The sequence below is a fragment of the Mustela nigripes genome, chromosome 3 (assembly GCF_022355385.1).
Source record: "Mustela nigripes isolate SB6536 chromosome 3, MUSNIG.SB6536, whole genome shotgun sequence".
Classification (NCBI taxonomy): Eukaryota; Metazoa; Chordata; class Mammalia; order Carnivora; family Mustelidae; genus Mustela; species Mustela nigripes.
This window is the reverse complement of record NC_081559.1, coordinates 88,950,766-88,974,192: the sequence shown is the minus strand read 5'-3', so window position 1 is coordinate 88,974,192 and position 23,427 is coordinate 88,950,766. Positions and strand designations below refer to the sequence as shown.

The 23,427-nt window shown below is 34.5% G+C and overlaps 1 protein-coding gene across 1 annotated transcript in view; it reads right to left on the bottom strand.

The window, feature by feature from the left end:
* Window positions 1-23,427, bottom strand: part of LRP1B (LDL receptor related protein 1B) — a 2,002,169-nt gene that overhangs the window by 667,308 nt on the left and 1,311,434 nt on the right. The window contains exons 25-28 of the mRNA XM_059394361.1: window positions 13,067-13,264; window positions 11,411-11,615; window positions 5,258-5,422; window positions 4,710-4,954 (exon numbers count right to left, since the gene is read on the bottom strand). Of these exons, the coding sequence (XP_059250344.1) occupies window positions 4,710-4,954; window positions 5,258-5,422; window positions 11,411-11,615; window positions 13,067-13,264 (813 nt within the window). The remainder of the gene's footprint in view (window positions 1-4,709; window positions 4,955-5,257; window positions 5,423-11,410; window positions 11,616-13,066; window positions 13,265-23,427) is intronic.

The window sequence follows — 23,427 nt, the reverse complement described above, 5'->3', positions numbered from 1 at the left end:
ATTGATAGTCACATGTGCTGTGAAAATACGTAGTTACTAAGAAGAGATTTATAAGACATCAATGATAGCAGGGGAGAATGCTAAGTGTTTTATATTTAGATACAAAATTTAAAAGATACAAAATTTAGTTATAAAAATTTATTTACAAAAATATTATTTACAAATTATTTACAAATATTTAGATACAAAATTTAGATACAAAAAATATATAAAATTTAAAAGACACAAAATTAAAAAAAATGAAATGTGACATTAAATTTAAAGAGATGCAAAGCTTTCTTGGGGCATCTGGCTGGCTTACTCAGTTAAGTGTCAGACTCTTGGTCTCAGCCTGGCTCTTGGTGTCGGGGTTGTGAGTTCAAGTCCCACATTGGTTCCATGCTGGGTGTGAAGCGTACTTAAAAAAACAAAGTTTTCTTAATTTAGAAAACAATGAAACATGGACTGGGAGGTTGGTCATGATCATTGGGAACCTGGGTTTGCCTTTGATGAAGTATATTTTTCTGAGCCAGCTTACTTCATTCACTTCCCAGAGCTTCAGTTTCCTCATAGGAAATGAAAACAACTATCTTGTTAGGTGGTTCTAATGACTAGGGGAAAAAAGTGACAATTAAATGGCATATAGTAGTTCATAAACAATTATAATTTTATTTATTATTGTGATATTCAACATCTCTGTTGAAAACTACAAGAAAAAATGTCAGGATTTTTTGCTCTGGTAGCTGGGAAAATGGTTATACCTTTGAAAGTAGGTTTGATAGTCTAGTCACCTGACTATATCTGAATTCTGTTGAAAGATCAACCGTATTGCTCTTCTTTAGAGCTGTGATTCACATTTTTATTGACATTTTTCTTTTAAAAAATTGCTATGATATAGAAAAGTATAATGTTAACCCTAATATGAATAACTGAAATATGAGACAATATGTATTCAAAAGGGACCCAAAAAAAGTAATAAAACCTAAATTTCAACAAAAGGTTAGGAAAATGATATGATTTACTATTACTATTGTGATTTACAATTTACTATTATTATTTTTCTAAGATTTATTTATTTATTTATTTATTTGGGAGAGAGAAGTCTCAGAGAACAGGGGAGGAACAGAGGAGGAAGGAGAAAGGAATCATCAGACTCCTCGCTAGCACAGAGCCCAGCCTGGGCTTTATCTCACGACCCCTATATCATGACCTGAGCTGAAATCAAGAGTCAGACACTTAACTGACTGAACCACCAGGAACTCCCAAAAGTATAACTCTTTAAAATTTTATTTACTTGAGCATGTAACTACATAGCACTGATTATATGCGAGACACTTCCAAGAACTTTTTGTGCTTTTACACGTGTTTAAAATATTTGTATTAAATGACTGTTAAACTCTTTTACTAGATCCTTTGATATAGACCTTATAATTTTTTCCAGTTTTCAGATGGACAAACCAAGTCCTAAGGAAGTTAAGTAACTTGCCCCAAATTATACAACTAATAAATCATAGACTTGGGGTTTGAATGCAAGCAGTTGAGCTCCCAAGGCCATGCCATTAACTCTAAGCTTAGCTCCCTCATACCCTGAAAAAATAATAGATTTAAAATATCCACAACTGCTCCTTTATATTGTATATGTCTAAGCTTTGATTTGTTTCTTGTTAATTCCATGTAACAATAACATGAGGAGCCAAAAGATCTAAAATACATTTTCTTTTTTTAAAAGTTTTGCATAACTGTTCAAAAATCAACCTAGAAATATATGCATAAGGTGAATGTTTGATAACTGGTGTTAAAACATTCATTAATTCCCTACTTGGAGGATTAGATAATTTCAAGGAATTATTTCTAACCTTTATTTATTTATTTTAAACACATATTTTAATTTTACAGCACTGAATGAGAGTTATTTTTAAAAATTATTTCTTTGTGAACTTTGCATTATTATTCACCAGAACACAGGGGGCTATGATTATTTTACTTATGTTAATATTGAACCTTTGTCAACATTTTTACTACAATTCTACCTTGCTAATAAAACAGTCAATATATTCCTGCATCTTTTTAGACATTTTTTCCCCTAGCAGTGGAAGTGTTACTTCACTGAAGCAGATAAACAGGATGGATAATGATTGTTATATGCTCAGTGATCCTTATAATGGGGGAAAAGTAGAATGTTCTCTGATCATTCTCAAAATTGGAAACTGACTGAATTTCATGTAGGAAATAGCAAAGTCTCACCACAGGTAACATTCTCTAAAGGTAGATAAAGACTAGAATATCTGCCCTGAATCCTCTATGTTAAATCAGATCCATATAGTAAAAACTTCCCTATTTTATGCAGATGGTAGGAGTCTCATATAAATCATCTTTCAAGTTAAGTAAAGATGTTCAGAAAATCTCCCCACTAAAAAATGAATTATAAGAATCTCCCATGATCTGGGGAGGAGATATCTGAAGTAGATGCCTAGAACCAGGGATATTACCAAACTCTATATATATCATCTGTTTTCCTATGCACACATATCTATGATACATATCTATGATAAAGTCAAATTTATCAGTTAGACACAGTAATAGATTAACAACAATAATTAATATCAAAAAAGAGCAACTGTGATACTATACTATTTGTAACATTTATGTAAATGTGGTATCTCTCTGTCTCAAAATATCTTATCGTATTATTCTCACCCTGGCACTTGTGATGATGTGAGATGATAAAATGTCTATGTGATGAGATGAAGTGAGGTGAATGACATAGGCATTGTAACATAGTGTTAGGCTTCTATTGACCTTCTAATGATAGTTCAGAAGAAGGATCTTCTGCTTCTGGACCATGGTTGACCATAGAGAGTGAAAGCATGGAGAAGGGGTCTACTGTATATTGACTGTCTTACTTCCTTTCTATATATGTGAAAATGTGAGAAGAACTTGAAAGTATCATTTTCATTTCTATTCTGTCACTTTGCTATGGTTCATGTCCATGTGGACAAATCAGACAGTTAGAAAACGAAAATATATTGATCTTATTTTGAGGAGGCGAATGATGTAATACATAAACTCAGGCCATATTTCATGGCCCAATTAATTTAAATTACTCTAAATATAAAAATTACATAAAAAGTACCAGCGTTGGCACAAAAATATGTAAGTATATATTTTTGCATTTATAAAAATTAAAACCAATCCTATGTTTGTCATCAACATACAGTGTTTATTACTAAATACTCTCATGCTGAAGAAAAGTTTTAGAAAAGAGCATCTTTTCCTTAGTGTACTCCTGGCCTATTGCTGGTCAGAATCATGATTTCCTGATTTATTTCAATTTAGTTAAATCCAATATATTTACTGAATGCCTATTAAGCACGAAAGTGACTAAGCTATATTTTCTCCCCTAAATGTCTTCATGTTGGACAAATTTGTAAAATGAAAAGAGCAAACAAATTATAGGTGACAGAAATGGATTAACATGATTGCTCACATAGTACATGGTGTATAAAAACTCCCACATGACAAAGAAGGATCTCTTATGTAACAAAATTGAAACAGAAATTGAAAGTATCTAGGAAGGAAACTAGATTCAATCAGACTCTGTCAAAGAGAAGGCACAGAAAATTTTACAGATGAGGAAATTTTGGTAGAAGTAATAGTATCAATAGAGAATGAAGATCAAATATTGAAGAAAGAAAAAGGATAAAAGTGGAATTTATAGACCACAGAGATGAACATTTTTAGTCACATCTAGGTGTAAAGAATATAACACAAATTTAAAATAAGCCTTGAAGTGAGGTCCATAAGACCAGTGCATTTCTGGGAGTGGAAGATCTGTGTACTCTACACTGAAAGAGAGAGAAAAGGAAAAAAATATAACCTCTAGGGAATAGTTGTCATCTGAGCATCATATGTCTCAACTAAAAACATGCTAATAATAAGAAAGCATTATTTACATTGGAATGAGATTCTCATAGGTTATGGTACACATTGTAAAGGGGAAGTCTCCACCAAGAGGTATAAAATGATGAGCTGATGCTACACCAAATAGCCATACTATCCAGGAAAAAATAAAAACCAGAAGGAAAAAGAAATGTAAGAATAGAAAAGAGAAAGAAGTTTAAGAATGTCAGGCAGGCAAGGATTGATGAAATGAAGAAGAAATGAAATCACAAAGCCAGGATGGAGATTACTATTGACCAAAATGTTGAATACATGGGGAGAGGTGGCACACAGGCTCATGTGATCTCAATTCTCTTAAGATAGAAAAGCTCAAGGAGATGCTCCTTTTTTTTTTTTTTTTTTTTTTTTTTTTTTTTTTTTTAATACACCATTCTTTCTCCTCCCAATGTAGCTCACAGGGATCATTTAGGGGAAATATCAATGTGTTCTTGGTGTTCTCATCTAATCTTCTGATCATAATCAGATGATAGATTCCAAATCTGAAGACCTTCTACAACTTCCCACAGTATCCTTTATTGATACAAGCAGTGACTTAAAATGTGGGAGTTTGTATAAACCCCTTAATTTCTAAGATTTCCTTATTGCTATGTGAAAGAAATAAAAAGGAAAGAAAAAAAATTATATTAATTAAAATAAAGGCTGGAACCACTTCTACAACACAATATACATGAAATATTAATAACAATACATAAAAGATATGTTACAGTTCAAATATTATATGATTAAAGTGAAAATACTATCTGCGTGGTTAATTCTCTACCAGCACTTACCCTGGGGTTGACGGCTGGGGTGGTATATCTGAAGGTCAAATGGCTGTGCACTTGTCTTCTGAATCACGCTGACATTCTGCCCTGTCCACTTATTGGCTTTTGACAGTGTGTTGGTCCTCCAGTCTGTCCAGTAGACCTCACTCCCATATAAAGACACAGCAAAGGGATGGGAAAGATATTCATGACCTCGAATGATTTCTATCATGGCTGTCCCATCATAGAGGGCTGAATAAATAGCATCTGACCTACAGAAATGTAAATAAATTAATTTTATTGGAACTTATTCAAATAGTCCAGTGGTGTTATCATACTGCCTAGATAAATGCTAGAGAGAATATTTTATTAAAAATACTTCATGGATCTGTATCTGATTTGTAGAAAGAAGAAAAAAGCCTATCATAACAAAAACAAACAAAAATCACCACCATCATAATGAAAACAAACAAAATATCACCACCAATTTCACGATACTTGCATGTTAGAGTATCTTTTGAGTTTACAAATACTATCTGAGAAAGGTAACAGAAAATACAGAAGAAAAAGATCACCTGGCATCTGTCCAAACTATCCTTTTTTCAAAGTGGTCCACAGTTAGTCCATTAGGCCAAGCTCCAGTTTTCATGTCTTTGTAGATGGTTTTTCTTCCAGCTCCACTCATGGAGGCAGATTCAATACGAGGAAAATTGGCATCCCAATCTGTCCAGAAAAGAATTCTGAAGAAAAATAAATAATGCTATTGCTTCAGCCATTGAGTTCACAAAGGTTTACTGAGTGCCTACTTGATGCTAGACACTGGCAGGTAAACAGTCTCAAAAGAAACAGATGTATTATCTACCCACTTGGGGCTTACAGTCCAGTGGAGAAAAAAGACTAAATAAACACAGGAATATATATTCCAGCTTCTAAAATAAAAGGAAGTTTTAGTTTCATGGGCAGCATTAGAGGAGTTTCCTGGTCCTGCTATGGGATCATATTCAGAAAAATAATATCTAAATTATTCATTCTTTAATCACCAATATTAAAATAAATTAAGTAAACTTCTGAGAAAGAATAGAACAAAGTAATGTATCAGGGATAATGTATTGATAACTGTTGAAGCTTGGTAATAAATATGAAGAAGTTTATTATGTAATTCATTCTATTTTGTGTATTTAAAAATTTCTATAATAAAAGTTTAAAACTGCAAATAACTCAAAATTAATAAAATAGATAATTTTTAAGAATATTAAAAATACCAGAGGATATTTATAATATTTTATAGCTAGAAATCATTTTTCTAAAAAGACTAATTTTTAAAGATTAATATGAGAAAAAAACTATCATGTATATACCCATACACATATTACTTATAAATTACCTAATATACAATATGTTGCCATAAAGGGAAAATGGAACTAAGATTTAATATAAAGGTGGTAGGCTATTCAGTTAAGTAGTTGAATGTCTTTAAAACAATGAATGAGGTGTATTATGTGTCTCACTTCAAATTTAATTTGGGATGCATGCATCTTTTCACTGACAGCAGATTGTGGTCAGTTTCCCTTTACACTTAGGATTTTAAAACTAAGATTTAAAATGAGAAACAAGACCAATACAGCATCAATCAAATTGATGTGGTATCTTGACAGACAAGGTAGAGTAGAGATATTTGCAAGCTTAAAAATGATTAGGAAAAATAATCACTGAAAACAAACAATGAATTTGAGAATGATAGCTAGTCTGAATATCTATGGATAAACCACCATGAGATCTAGGCAAGGCTGTAATTCACACTCTGGATTGATGACCCAAAGACTTCTGAGTTTTGTCTTTTGCCTCAATAATAAGTGGAAAACTGGTGTCTCTCTTCTTTCTACCTAGTTCTGCCTTCTGTGGTTGTAAAAATTCCAACACACACATCAGTAACTCTACAATTCTGCATTCTATATTATAGATTTACCAGAGTAGGCACTGTAAACTCTCAAGTATGTGTTTCCACTGGACCATAAAAGCATAGCTTGGGATGATTTGAGACATTCTAAAGTGATTCCTTCATTTCTTCACTAAACATAGCAGCATTAAGCTCTTTCTTCTATAATGCTCACAATGGTCCTAATCTTTCATCAATTCAAGTGGGGAAGTTTCCAATATTTTTTATAAAAGAACATGTTTTAGAATTAGTTCTCCTAAAAGTGTTCTTAACTTCACCATAAGTCAGTTTACAATCAATTTAAAAAGTTGATTTCAAGGATCATTGTTTCATAAAATTCTAGGCACTCTTTTGTATACTTTATAGTGTGGTATTTTAAAAGAATCATTTCCCCCTTATTACTTTCTTTTTATGGTTAAAATGTATTAGCATTTCAATGATTGAATTATTTCTTGAAATACACAAAGGCTGAATATCTCTTCTTACAGGACGTATGGAAATATTCAGCCACAATTGCTTTTAAAAAAGAGACTACAGTCTAGTGATTCTACAGTTCCTGCATTCATGAGTTAGTGTGTATCAGGATTAAATTGGGTCAATGGACCATGAACAACTTGTATCATTACAGGCATGAAAGGGCCATTATCATCTATCAGGTCAAGCTGCAGAAGGTGAAAATAAATGATCTTGGCAAAAAACAAGGATACTTATCTACAATCTTTAGGTCTTCTAAAAGCAACAACATCTTTATTAGTTTCATTTAAGAACATTCCCACATAAAATTAAAATTTTATTTTGATGTTTCACTAATCTTCACAACTACTATATCTACTTTCACAAATTGCAATTGCTATAGCAGAGCCCAGTTATTCTGACAAATAAAATCTAAACACACAGTGGAGCAGGAGGACACCATGCAGCCGCACAAGTACAAAGGCAAAGACATTTCAAGACCCGAAGCGAATGCCCTATAAATTGGGAACTCCCTGGTACTTCTTACTCCCTAATACTAAGCTCGAGGTTCAGGAGAGATTCATGGACTCATTCAAGTCACCTTAGTAATAACTATATTTCCTTAAAAAGGAATGAGAGAAAAATGGCTCCTTCCCAAGACTTCCATTTACCGTCTTGGAATAAATTGTCACTTTGGATATTGGGTCAAAACCCAGAATACTAAAGGGATGTGGCATGATGGCAAATATGTTTTATAATGTAAAATGAAGACCTGTGAATTTTATGCCTGGGAAGCAAAGCAGTTGATTTAAAACATTTGTTTCTTGGGATCTGTAAAAAAAGGTCACAAAGGACCTTGAGAGCTGAAGGAAACTCACATGATGTAAGCCTGTCTTCTTGGCCTAATGTTATTGCTCATTTCGTTGTTGTTATTGTTGTTGTTGTTGTTGTTGTTATTGTTCTTTTTGTTTTTCCTCAGCTAAGCTGAGGGAGGGAAGTGGCTGTTTGCAAACTTGTTCATTCACTTGTTATTGGAAACAAAGTTTAGAGTATTTACCCCTTAGCTGTCTTTTACTCTGTGCTTCTCCCTTTCATGTTTATCCTTGAGTTTTGTAAGTTACATGTTAACAAAAAGTCTATGAATATGCTTGTATTAATTTATTTAACAAACATATTCAGCACAATTTTATATACTAGGAGTGGGGGCGGATTTCATAGACATGGAACCATGTCTTGGTTTACCATTAGAGAGCTTATGATGTGGTAGGAAAGTAATAGTATTTACAGAAACCATAATTCTAAAAAAATTATTCAGTAGACTTACCCCAATATACATATTTTTAAAAGAAGTTTAAGTTTCTTTGGAGCTCCTTTCAATTTTGATTCACACCTTTTTATGTATTTCTTGAATTTTTTAAGAAATAGGGAGAAATTTTATGTTTCTATTTGAACAGATAACACGAAGGCAGTAAGTGGAGTTTTTTAGTTTGTTTTCAAGTATTTATTTATTTGAGAGAGAGTGAGAAAGAGCATGAGAAGGGGGAGAGGAAGAGGGAGAAGCAGACTGAGCAGGGAGCCCGACACAGAACTCGATCAAGAGGACTCCAAGATCATGACCTGAGCCAAAGGCAGTCACTCAACCGAGGAACCCCTAAGTGGAGTTTAAATCAAATTAAATTATTTTTCAGTGTTTCTTTTCTTGTGCTTTGCTTTGCAGTTCACTGTATGTGTGTGAGTTTGCATGCTTCTATATATTTTTACTATGCTCTCAGCCTACCTTATGTAAGGTCCAATGTTTAAAAATAATTATGGACTTTTTCCTAAAATATCCCAAACCTGAAAATATTTTCATATTTGCATTGCATTTTTAAATTTAATTGCTACAGCTGGGCTTTAGAGGTGTTTATGTGAACTTCATATCTTAAGTGTATCAATGCACTATAGGATAATTTTTAACAATAAAAATCCTATTATTTTCATGACACCCAAACTTATCAACCTTTCAATTTCTTCCTAGAGTTGTATGTATTAGTACTACCTTCTGAGCTTTGATTACTCATATCAAAAAGGATTTTTGTGTGTATTTTTTCACTCATTTTTTAAGAAAAAAATTACCACCATTGTAATTATTTTAATCAGCTGTACAATTTCATAGTAGCAATTAGTAATAGAAGGCATCAACTTTCTCAGAAGCATTGTCATGTTTTCCTACTCAGAGGCTGGCATTCTACACTAACTTTCAACTCTTAGAGGGTATATTACTTCTGAAGACCTTATGTCACTGGAATACTATCTAATATTTTCATTTAAATAGTATTTGTCGGTGACGTATTATGTCTCTCTATTTTTTTTTTTCTCCTCTTAGGTAGGATCCTCTGGAAGCTAAGTGAGCTAAATAATTTTATCCTAAGCATTGTCAGTTCAAAGCTGTAGAAAATAAAGTTTCAACTCCCAGACCTAATACGTTGTTTGGTCAGACTATTTTCAGAGCTTTCCATATGCCTATTTTGTCCTTTTTGTTGTATCTTGTTTTTCTCTCTATGTGCCATCTGTAATTTGAGAGCACTCACAACTTTTCTACCATATTGGTGTATAAGCTAAAACCACAATTTTCTCCAAAATATCACTTTCCGTTCTACAGGAAGTTTCCCCTGTGTATAAGGTACTGGTACAACTTAGGTCTAGTAGGTGAAAATTCCACACTGGTAGTTGTTACATTGAGGGTAAAACCCCTGTTGATAATGAAATTTTATGGGAAGTAAAGGGTCAGAATTAGGAAGTTAGCTGTAATCTCAGAAATAGTCTGTTCTAAAAAATGAATTTTTCACTAAATATAATATATCTCTTCCCAGTGAACTGTTATTATAGGGATTAGTGAATAAAATGGTCAAAATGTAGACTGTCTAAATAAGAGAACCCATTTCTAAGTAAAAGATACAGCTGCTGCTTTGCTCCTTGCTGCCAGATCTCTGTTTTTTCAAAAGCAGCCAGAAATCCAGGACTGTATGCAAAAATGCCTTAATATTTTAAGTTTGGACAAGTAATAAATAAATTTAAAACAATGTAGAGGTAAAGTAAACATAAGAGTTGCCTATTTGGAGCCCTGTTCTTGGCAAGCTACTTTGGTCCTTTAATTTCTGTGTATGAATTGAAGAAAAGAACAAACAGACTTCTTAAACCACTGATTTCTATACTTCGGCATAAACCAGAGCACCAGCCAGAAACTGTGGTCAGGAAGGTGACTTAAACACAGGCTTTCTTTTCTTTCTTCTGCATTTCATTAAACTACCTCCTGGCTGATTCTCCTTCCTCATTGGTGTTCCCTGGACTTTGTATTACTTGAAGGTACAGAGACAAAAAAATAAATTAATCAAAATAAAAATGAATTTAAAAAAAATTCTGATCTGCTAAACTTTAGCCTTGACAATGGTTTTGGATTTGTAAAATAATTAAAAGGAAATAAATAATTAACGGTAATAACAGTATTCTCATCTATATAACTTAAATCTTGTCTTCCACATATTCACCATCTCCTCAAAAACAACCAAATGATAAAGGTATCATCCCTGATTTATGAAAGAAAAAACTGAAATTTAAAGGAAAATAATAGAGTTAAGAGGATTCTCCAGAGAATAACTGAGGAAATAGAAATTGGAACCCTTGTTTTCCAGGGCTTTCTTGTCTCTCTTCTGCTCTTTCACAGAGGAACACACAAGGGAACACCAGAGTCAATTAGCTGAGTTACTCAACATTTGACCTTGTTTTCAAGAATCATGTGCCTTGTCTTTCCAACACTCCAATCGTCAGTGTCTCATCATTGGATTCCTTCAACCTTATACTAATTTTCTTTTAAACTGACTCCAAGTACTTACAAAATACATAACAGGTGGTGCAATTAACATCTATGACTATTTGTACCAGAGACTGGTCCTGTGGTTTGGAACCATTAGAAATAATTATACCATCTCTTTGACACGTCACAGAGAAATTCATTAAATTACTGCTTCAAAATTGAGTTGCGATAGCTTTCAATAGAGCTTAGTGCCCATATTTAGAAAAAAGATATTTCTATCCTCTAAAGATACCTATGTAAGCAATCTTATAACCAAATTTATGCTAATAAACTTAAACTAATTATATATATATGTTATATATATAATATATATAGATGTAGACATACATTAAACATAAATATACATAATTATACATATATAAACTTATATGTGCATGCACAAAATAAGCAATCTGACTCATAATTTATGAGATAATTGAATTCAGTATTCATTTAAAAGATTATTTTTTATGCCAAAATGAATCTGTAGAAGGTAAACTTCTTTACCCATATCTTGGGTCCAAAGCAATGGCCCTGGGGTGTTCCATGGCTCCAGCAATAAGTGTAGTTCTTAAGGAGCCATCAAGTTTGGCGACTTCAATTTGGTCCAGATTGCTGTCTATCCAGTATATATTGCCTGCTATCCAGTCGACGGTCAGTCCTTCTGGGGTAGCCAAGCCATGCTCCACAACCACTTCTATTGCACTGACCCCTACAAAAAAAAAAAAAAAAAAAAAAAAGGAAACTAATACTTGTACCCATTCAATGAATGTGTTAGGCACGCACACACACACAAGGCTTACTTACCAGCAGCACAGAGTTTTTTGAAGTATGATATTGAGTTTCAAAGATAGAGTGCAGACGTGTTACCTGGCATGATGAAAACTAAGACTCCAAATTTAGAATTACTGATCTTTCCTAACAGAAATCTTTAATTTCTTAAACCCTTTCAGTGACAGTGCAATCAAATTTTTGAATAACTTTAAGGCTAAACAATAGTGTTTAGATTTCAAAAAATTATATTTCTTGTTTCTGACTTTTGAAATAGAACACAGGATTTGGGGAATAAGAATGATGAGCTATTTAAAATTAGCGCAATTTAGTATCAACATTGATCTTCAGGGGTAGAATAAAGAGAAAATGCCCCTCTGGGGCAACATGCATTTTAGCTAGTCAGTAGCCACCCTTTTCTGAAGCATGATAAATAAGATGACTTTACTGCATTAACCCTTAATAAAGATAAGCCTCAAATCACACTCCCTGCCCCTTCTGGGACCATAAGACTTACATGATATAACATGATTACAAATAAGAGAGGAAGGCATTAGTTTGGTCTAAATTAAAATAAACAATTTGGTAATGTCCACTAATGATCTATTTATCCACTTTTTAATTTCTTTTGTAATCAAAATATTTTTTCTAATAGGATAACTCTTAATAGTTTATGACATTGCCAGTGTTTTCTTTTTTTTTTTTTTTTTGCACCAGTGTTTTTGTTAGACATTTTAACAGACTTTTTTTTTTTTTTAATCATCTAAGCCCAAGGATCTAAATCCATCAGTTGAAATCAGTCTCTTGCAATATGCCACAGACACAAATTCACAGGTGAATCACATGTTTATTATCATTTTTCCAAAATTGCAAATGTGACCTAAGGAGAAATTCAAATTTTTATAGAAACACTGGGACTTTGGAATGCTACAAAGAACCAACGTTTCTAAAATGATTATTACATATATTTATCTCAGAGCCTTGCTACTTAAAAAGTGTACATTAGACAAAAGAATTAAGTCAAACTATGATAAAAACATTTTGTTCATATTAGTGGTCTTTGGGACAATTCATTGTATGTTGAAATTTTGTGGACAAAATAAAACATTTTACAAACAAACATTATGTCTACTAGTATGTGGAAGGCAGTAGTTATTTCTTATAAGTACTTTTCTTTACCAAATGTCCAAGGAAAAGCTCACAATTTGAAAATTGTATGCCTAGCACAGGCTCCCATCATTCATTCCCCTCCCTCAATAAATTTTCACACATAAACTTGACATCCCTGGTTTTACATATACGAGGGAGAAGGCAAAGAATGAAAGTGCAAAGATTGATATAAATCCCATCTTATTACAGCATATTTTTATAGAATTTTCAGTTAAAAATTACCTCCACTTTCAGAAAGCTTGCCCCGGTATATCCTGTCTTCTACAACATCCGTCCAATAAAGCAAACTTTGATTGAAGTGAAAATCAAGTGCTATTGTGTTTCTCAACCCAGGAACAAGTAGACTATAGTCTCTTTTATGAAGATCAATCTTTCTGATCTCATGACGAATAGAAAAGATGATGAATGCTTCAAAGGGATCTGAAAATAAATTTATTTTTAATAGACTTATAAAAATATTTATATGCTTTCATAAGTAGGATAAAACACTTTGAGGTCAAGTCCAATTATTTACAAGCATAATTTATTATATAATTCTCTGTTATTCCAGGAGCAATTTCTTGTAATCCAACATTCATAAGAAACTTGAAACTTTTAGGCTTATATATGTTGATTAAAATAAGGTATAAATATGTTTTTATTCCTTGGATCTTTCTACATTTGATTCTGATTAAAGAACACAGAATTATTTGAATTCCAAGACAGATGGGGATTTTCTATCTTAGTGGAACTTCAGCTGACAATCTAGCCACGGAAACATCAACAAAGGAATAGCTAAGAGTTGATTAAATGAGTTCTGCTACTCTTAACCCATCACACACCTACAGCTCCGTAAAGGAAAGAGATCCAATAAAAAAGGATTTCTTTGAGAGAGTTACGGTCTTAGAGTGCACTCCCCATAAGAGAGTAGATGATGGCTTTCTCCACAGTCTGACATTTACTAAAATTACATTATCAATTTGGAAATGTGCTAATTACTATTGGACATACTAAGATGAGTTAGACATGAATTTTGCTTGATGAATATACATTCTGTGGGAGGGGACTCAGGTTTACAATTTCCCCCCATTTCTATGTCAGTACAATTTCTTTGGGCTTTCTTTTAGGAAAATTTGTTTTCCTATTTTAAGTCTAAGTACCATCATCTCTTTCCATGGTGATTGGCTCAAAAGGTGGATGTGAGATCTAAATCAGGCTAATGGGTCTCCAAACTTCTAGAGAATATTTCAAGCTAAGGGTAAAGAGTGTCTTTTCTTCTAAGATCACCGATGTCTAAGCCTAGTAATGCCAGTGTCTATACCCTTACAGTTTGCATAAGTCTACTTGTGATATTATAGTAGAAGAGAAAAAAGACACAGAGAAGGAAGCAGCAATGGTCTGGGAGGTTCAAGTCCCCAGGCTAAGGATGTTCAAATCCGCAGTTGTAATTATCCCTTAGTTCCTTCCTTCATATTCTCTATACATTTCACACACTTCATATATGTAAGTCAATGCATTTAACTCCAACTCAGTTTGAACTTATTTTTTGTCAACTGCACTCAGTTTTACTCTTCTTCCTAATCTTTATCCCTCAGAGAGGTCTTTCCTGGTCAGTTTCCCAATAAAGACCATTTTTTAATTATTTTATATCTCCAAAACCTATTTTTTTCTCTTTTAAGTGTGTGTGTGTGTGTATGTGTGTGTATATATTTATAAATATATATAAAATATATTTATTTATTTATTTTAAATATATATATATATATTTATTTGACAGACAGATCACAAGTAGACAGAGAAAGAGGAGGAAGCAGGCTCCATGCTGAGCAGAAAGCCTGATGTGGGGCTTGATCCCAGGACCCTGGGATCATGACCTGAGCTGAAGGCAGAGGCTCTAACCCACTGAGCCACCCATGCGCCCCTGAAGTATATTTTAAAATCTCTATTTATTTGTTTGACATCTACCTTCCTCACTGGTTTATATGTTTTATTAAAACAGGGATCTTGGGGCACTTGGGTGGCTCAGTGAGTTAAGCCTCTGCCTTCGGCTCAGGTAATGGTCTCAGTGTCTTGGGATCGAGCCCTGCATCAGGCTTTCTGCTCAGCAGAGAGCCTGCTTCTCTCTCTCTCTCTCTCTCTCTGCCTGCCTCTCTGCCTACTTGTGATCTCTCTGTCAAATAAATAAATAAAATCTTAAAACAACAACAAACAAAAACAGGGATCTTGTTTGTTTAGTCCATTATGATGGGTCTAATATCAAACACCAGGAAGGACACAATTCATACCAGGTCTTAGATTTAGAACAGTGCTAACCTAGGCTGCCTGCTGTTGGTGTAGGGAAATTACTAGTCTGCCCCCACCTCCACCAACTGAGCATGAATCTACTTCAGTGAGTTCTGCCTAGAACATTAAGTAAATTTGTTTTCAATGAACAGATGTGAAACTGATTCCATCTTAAGAAACCACCTTATAGTTGCCATGGGACAGAGCCCAACAATGATCAGTAGAGCCACCTACTTTACCTGAAGCTGAAAGCATAGTTTAAGTAAGTCCTACCAAGGCCACAAGGACTAATCTGAAGGCCTGAGATCTTGTGAACAATAATTAAGTATATTGTTGTGATCTTACAGGTCTTGTGGTAATTTATTGCACAGTATTATGGTTTTTACTGCACAACATTACTGTGACAGTAGCTAACTGATATAAAATACTAAACATGTATTAAACAACTAGTGCCAAACAGCTCCCAATAGAACAAATACTCATAAAATTTTAAACCCAGAATTTAGTGTTTTTGAAGTATAGAAAATGGTTCTATTGGATGTACAGTTATTTAAAAGGGAGAATACTTAATTATTAGGTATTAGGATTAGAATGCCTTGTGTAAATCAGTTCTATGAAACAACTGCTTACCTTTGAATATTTCTTTATCTTTTTTCAAAAAAGATCTTTAGTGTAAAATGGAGTTAATGATAACCTTTTTTAAATCTAACTTAAATTGTTGTTACCAGAATCCAAATAAATAATGCAGATACATTTGTTTAATAATCTCAAAATCATCACAGCGAATATAAATATGGAGGTAACTGTGAGGTAGTCAAAAAGTAATAGATTTGAAGTCACAAAGTGAGGATTTAAAACAGAACCCTTCTAATAATTGGCTGTGTACTTTTGAGACTTTCTGATCCTCAATACTTTTTTATTTATAAAATATGTAACATACTGAGTTATCAAGATAATTGATAATTAAAAGTGTGGATACTTAATATCTCAATAAATATTTAACTATTATTATAAGTCTTAAATTTCAAAGATTTCCCAAAGGAATAAGCAAAAGAGATATTGCATAAGAGAAAAGGCTGGAATGATAATACACCAAAAGGGAGTTGAATATTTCTTAGCATGTGCCAAAGCTGGTGACATTTCAGTTATGAAGAGCTTCCCCATCATTTGGCTTATAGTTTGCCCTTAGTTAAGTAGTAAATTAAAAGTACAGCAGCTACTTGCTAGAGAAATTTATATTTAATAGTTACTAAGGGACATAGAGTTTCAAAATTGCAAAGCAATAATGTGCTGCCTCTTCCTTAGAAAATCACACCAAAAAAAGGGAACAATTAAAAAGAAAGAAAGAAAGAAAGAAAGAATGAAAAGAAATGCCAACTTCCACTTCCACTAATACTGGAGACATCTGTTAAAAAAACACCACAATGTTAGAGGATGCACTGATGAATGTCTTCAAAATATGGACAGTTTCTGAAAGAGGATGCCTGTAGCTGCAGCTATTAAAAAAAAAAAATCCTGGCAGAGCACAATCTCAAAGGAGGTAGCATAACTAAAGGGAAAATCCCATAATTATTTTTTGGAAAAAGAGGATGGGAATAATAGCTTGGTCTCAAAAACTTCTCGGCCCATCAGCACCCTAAAGACTGATGAGAATCTGAATGAAGAAACAAACAGGCATGTAATACATTAAGTGAAAGGAGCCAGGTTCAAAACTCTATAGAGGTGGGATGACTGGAAGGCTAAGTTGGTTAAGCATATGCCTTCAGCTCAGATTATGATCCCAGTCTTGCATCTGGCTCCTTGCTCAGCAGGGACCCTGCTTCTCCCTCTGCCTGTTTCTCTCTCTTTCTATCTATCTTTAACAACTAATTAAAACCTTAAAAAAAATAAAGAAAGTCTACAGATGAAATGATTCCATTGCTATGACATCTTGGAAAAGGCAAAACAATAGAGACAGAAAACAGAACAATGGATGCCAGAGGCAAGGGGTGGAAAAGGGATTGATCACAGATTGTTAGACAAAAATCGCTACCTTCCTACAAAAAACCACCAACCAAGAGGACAAAATGGAAACAGAACAAAACAAAACAAAGAAAGAACAAATACATACTAGCAACAACAACGAAAAAGGATAAGAAATTTGGGAATGAAATTATTAAGAAATATACAAAGATTATACAAATAAATTTTAAAACACCAGTGAGAGAAATAAAGACTTCTTAAAGTGGAAAGCCACGTAATATTATTAGATAGAAAAAAAAGAAAAAGAAAAGAAAACATAATGTCCCAAAGAACTTACTTCTGCCTGAATTAATTTATACATTTCCTGTGATGAATAAAAATGACAAATACTTTTCTTTAAAAATAATACTAGGTAACTCTAAAGATTACATTAAAAAAGTGTGACTAGGGAGTCAAGATGGTGGGGGAGTATCAGACTGAGATGACATCAGGTCGCAGGAGTTCAGCTAGATAGTTATCAAACCACTCTGAACACCTATACACCCAACAGGAGATTGAAGAGAAGAAGAGCAGCAATTCTAGAAACAGAAAATCAACCACTTCCTAAAAGGTAGGACATGCAGAGAAGTGAAGCCAAAGTTAGGGGAAGATAGACTACAGGTAGGAGGGACCAGTAAAATCAGAACTTTTAGAAGTCTGCTCCACTGAGGGACATCACTCCAGAGACTAAGCAGGGGTGGAGCCCTCACTGGGACACTGTGGTCTCAGGTGCCACAGGGTCACAGAAGGATCAGGGGTGTCTGAGTGTAGGAGAGCTCACAGGTTTCAGAGTGGGGAAGCCGACTACAGAGATGGAGCTGAGCAATAAGCTCTTAGCTTGGGGTTACCTTAAACTGTGATCCATGGCACAGTCAGACCGCTGCTCTTTGAGCAGGGACCTCACAAGTGGCAGATCTGGGGAGATTCATCTTCATCCGCCGGAAAAGCAGAGCAGCAGGAATCTGCTGGGTTTGGAGACTCCAAACAGGGCTGTGTGCCAGAGACACAAGTGCTTGGTCACAGGCCAGGTGAGCTAGGAGCACAGCCCTCCAGGAGGAGACCAGGGAGACAGGAGTGACCAAGTGCTTTTTCTCAAGGGTGCACTGAGGAGTGGGATCCCAAGCTCTTGGCTCCTCTGGGCCAGAGATTGGAAATCTGCCATTTTTATTCTTGTCTTCCAGAGCTCTACAGAAAGCATTCAGGGAACAAAAGCTCCCAAGAGCGATCATGAGCAGATTACTTAGCCCAGCCCTGGCAAGGGCAGTGCAATTCTGCCTCGGGCAAAGACATTTGAGAATCACAACAGGTCCCTCCCCCAGAAGATCAGCAAGAATATCCAGCCAAGACCAATCTCACTGATGAAGGAGAACAGCAGAAACCCAGAGGAGGGTAAAGCAAAGCATGGAATTTCAAGTCTTTCTTACCATGATCCTTTAGTCTTGCAAAGTTAATTAATTTTTTTAATTTTATTTTTTCTTATTCTAATTTTTTAACTTTTCTCTTTCCTCTTTTAACAATTTTTAACTAGATTATCTTAACAATACCTTTCAAAAAAATCTTTTTAAACCTTGATTATTATAGTCATATTTTATCCTTCATTGTATTTAACTTTATTTTTTGTATTCATAAAGGGTTTTTCCTTCTAAAAATTTATGGGATACAATTTCTCCTAATAGATCAAAATATACTCTAAATCTATCACAGGGCTTTTTTCTAGTTTCCAGCCTGACCAAATTATCTCCACTTTATTTTTCTTTCTTTTTCCATATCAATTCTTTTTTTAGAACTTTTTAAAATTTTCATCTTTACAGTCATATTCCATCCCTTCATCATGTTTACCCTTATTTTTCTATATGTGTTAGGTTTTTTTTTCTTTAAAATTTTGGGAGGTAGTTTCTTCTAAGAGACCAAAATACCACCCGAAGTCAAGTGGGTGGCTCTGTTCTATTCACAAGACTAATTTATACACATATATTTTTAAATTTTTAGAAAATTTTTTAAAGCTTATTTTTACCCTTGTTCTTTTCTCCCCCCAATTTGGGAGTCTCTTCTGATTTGAATAGTGTACATTCATCTGGGATCTTTGCCATTCTTTAAGTGTCTTATTCTCTCGCTCATATATTGTTATCTGGACAAAAAGACAAGGCGGAAAAACTCACCACAAAAAAACAGTACAAGAGGCAGTACCAACAGCTAGGGACCTAATCAATACAGACATTGGTAATATGTCAGATCCAGAGCTCAGAATGACAATTCTCAAGGTGCTGGCTGCATTCGAAAAAGGCATGGAAGATATTAAGGAAATGCTGTCTGAGAAATAAGAGCCCTAAATAAAAGAACTAAAATCTAACCAAGCTGAAATCAAAAAAAGCTATTAATGAGGTACAATAAAAAAACGGAGGGTCTTACTGATAGGATAAATAAGGCAGAAGAGAGAAATAGTGATATAGAAGACCAAATGACAGAGAATAAAGGTGAGCAAAAGAGAGACAAACAACCACTGGACCACAAGGGGAGAACTAGAGAGATAAGTGATACCATAAGAGGAAACAATATTAGGACAATTGGGATTGGGGTGCCTGGGTGGCTCAATGGTTTAAAGCCTCTGCCTTTGGCTCAGGTTATGATCTCAGAGTCCTGGGGTCGAGCCCCACATCAGGCTCTCTACTCAGCAGGGAACCTGCTTCCTTCTCTCTCTCTGCCTGCCTCTCTGCCTACTTGTAATCTCTTTCTGTCAAATAAATAAATAAAATCTTGAATTTTTTTTTCTAAAAAACAAACAAACAAACAAACAAACAAACAACAATTGGGATTCCAGAAGAAGAAGAAAGAGACAGGGCAAAAGGTATATTGGAGTGAAGTATTATAGAGAATTTCCCAAATATGGCAAAAGGAACAAGCATCAAAATCCAGGAGGCACAGAGAATCTCCCTCAAAATCAATAAGAATAGGTCCACACCCTGTAATCTAATAGTAAAACTTACAAGTCTTAGTGACAAACCTAAAATCCTGAAGGCAGCCCGGGATAAAAAGTCTGTAATGTAAAATGTTAAAAATATCAGATTGGCAGCAGACCTATCCATAGAGCCCTCGCAGGCCAGAAAGAACTGGCATAATATATTCAGAGCACTAAATGAGAAAAACATGCAGCCAAGAATACTATATCCAGCTAGGCTATCATTGAAAATAGAAGGAGAGATAAAAAGCTTCCAGGACAAACAAAAACTAAACAAATATGTAAACACCAAACCATCCCTACAGGAAATATTGAAAGGGGTCCTCTAAGCAAAGAGAGAGCCTAAAAGTAGTAGACCAGAAATGAACAGAGAAAATATACAGTAACAGCCACCTTAAAGTTAATACTAAATTCCTATCTCTCAATAGTTACCCTAAATGTAAATGGGCTAAATGCCCCCAAAAAGACAAAAATACTAATTAAAACCACCAAAGGTTATCAGAATGGATTAAAAAAAAAAAGACCCATTAATATGCTGTCTACAAGAAACTCATTTTAGACCCAAAGACACCTCCAGATTTAAAGTGAGAGGGTGGAGAACAATTTACCATGCTAAAGGACATCAAAACAATGCTGAGGTGGCAATCCTTATATCAGATAAATTAGATCTTAAGACAAAAACTATAATAATAGATGAGAAAGGACACCAAATCATATTCAAAGGGTCGGTCCAGCAAGAAGATCTAACAATTTTAAATATGTCCCTAAAATGGGAGCAGCCAAGTATATAAGCCAATTAATAACAAAATCAAAGAAACACATCAACAATAATACAATAATAGTAGGGGACTTGAACACTCTGTCACTGAAATGGACAGATCATCCAAGAAAAGATCAACAAGGAAATAAAGGCCTTAAATGACACACTAGACCAAATGGACATCACAGACATATTCAGAAAACTCCATCAAAAAGTAACAGAATCCACATTCTTCTCCAGTGCACATGGAACATTCTCCAGAAAAGATCACATCCTGGGTCACAAATCATGTCTCAACTGGTACCAAAATATTAGGACCATTCCCTAATATGTTCAGACCACAATCCTCTGAAGCTAGACTCAATCACAAGAGGAAAGTTGGAAAGAACCCAAATACATGGAGGCTAAAGAGCACCATAATGAAGAAGGAATGAGTCAACCAGGAAATTAAACAAGAATTGAAAAAAATTCATGGAAACAAATCGTAATGAAAACACGATGGTTCAAAATCTGTGGGAGACAGCAAAGGCAGTCTTGAGAAAAAAATATATAGCAATAAAAGCCTTTCTCAAGAAACAGGAACAGTCAAATACAAAACCTAACCCCACATCTAAAGGAGCTGGAAAAAGAAGAGCAAAGAAAGCCTAAACCCAGCAAGAGAAGATAAATAATAAAGATCAGAACAGAAATTAATGAAATAGAAACAACAACAAAAACCACAGTAGAATAAATCAAGGAAACTAGGGGCTGGTTCTTTGAAAGAATTAATAAGATCGATAAACCCCTGGCCAGACTTATCAAAAAGAAAAGAGAAAGGACCCAAATTAATAAAATCATGAATGAAAGAGGGCAGATTACAGACAACACCAAAAAAATACAAGCAATTATAAGAACATACTATGAGCAACTGTACGCCAACAGATTTGACAACCTGGAAGAAATGGATGCATTCCTAGAGACATAAAAACTGAACCAGGAAGACACAGAAAACCTGAACAGACCCATAACTGGTAAGGAGATTGAAGCAGGCATCAAAAATCTCCTAAGAAACAAGAGCCCAGAGCCAAACGGTTTCACAGGGGAAGTCTACTAAACATTAAAAGAAGAATTAATACCTATTCTCTTGAAACTGTTCTAAAAAGTAGAAATGGAAGGAAAACTTCCAAACTCATTTTATGAGGCCAGCATTACCTTGATTCCAAAACCAGACAAAGACCACACAAAAAAGGAGAAATACAGACCAATATCCTTGATAAACACAGATGCAAAAATTCTCACCACAATACCAGCCAAGAGGATACAAAAGTACATTAAAAGGATTATTCACCCCAATCAAGTGGGATTTATTCCTGGGCTGCAAGGCTGGTTCAACATCTGTAAACCAATCAATGTGATACAATATATTAATAAAAGAAAGAACAAGAATCATGTAATACTCTCAATAGATTCTGAAAAAGCATTTGACAAAGTATAGCATCCTTTCTTGATCAAAACTCTTCAAAGTGTAGGGATAGAGGGAACATACCTCAATATCACCAAAGCAATCTATGAAAAACCCACAGTGAATATCATTTTCAATGGGGAAAAACTGAGATCTTTTCCACTGAGGTTAGGAACATGGCAAGGATGTCCATTATCACCACTGCTATTCAACATGGTACTGGAAGTACTAGTCTCAACAATCAGACAACAAAAAGAAATAAAAGGCATCCAAATTGGCAAAGAATAAGTCGAAATATCACTCCTTGCATATGATATGATACTTTATGTGAAAAAAACAAAACTTGTACAGGAGCTTGTACAGGAATTCAGTAAAATGTCAGGATATTAAATCAATGCACAGAAATCAGTTGCATTTCAATACACCAACAAGACAGAAGAAAGAGAGATTAAGAAGTCAATCCCATTTACCTTCCTGAAGATCAAAGGTTTTTGCACAGCAAAGGAAATAGTCAACAAAACCAAAAGACAATTGACAGAATGGGAGAAAATATTTGCAAACAACATATCAGATAAAGAGCTAGTATCCAAAATCCATAAAGAATTTATCAAACTCAACACCCAAAGAACAAATAATCCAATCAAGAAATGGGCAGAGGACATGAACAGACATTTTTGCAAAGATGACATCCAGATGGCCAACAAACACAGGAAACAGTGCTCCACATCACTTGGCATCAGGGAAATACAAATCAAAACCACAATGAGATACCAACTCACACCAGTCAGAATGGCTGAAATTAGCACGTCAGGAAATGACAGATGCTGGCAAGGATACAGAGAAAGGGAAACCCTTCTACACTGTTGGTGGGAATGCAAGCTGGTGTAACCACTCTGGAAAACAGCATGGAGGTTCCTCAAAAAGTTGAAAATAGAGCTATCCTATGACCAAGCAATTGCACTACTGGGTATTTACCCTAAAGATGCAAATATTGTGATCTGAAGGGGCACATGCACCCGAATGTTTATAGCAGCAATGTCCACAACAGCCAGACTTGTGGAAAGAACCTAGATGTCCATCAACAAATGAGTGGAGAGAAGATGTGGTATCCGTATATACAATGGAATACTATGAAACCATTAAAAGAAATGCAATCTTGCCAT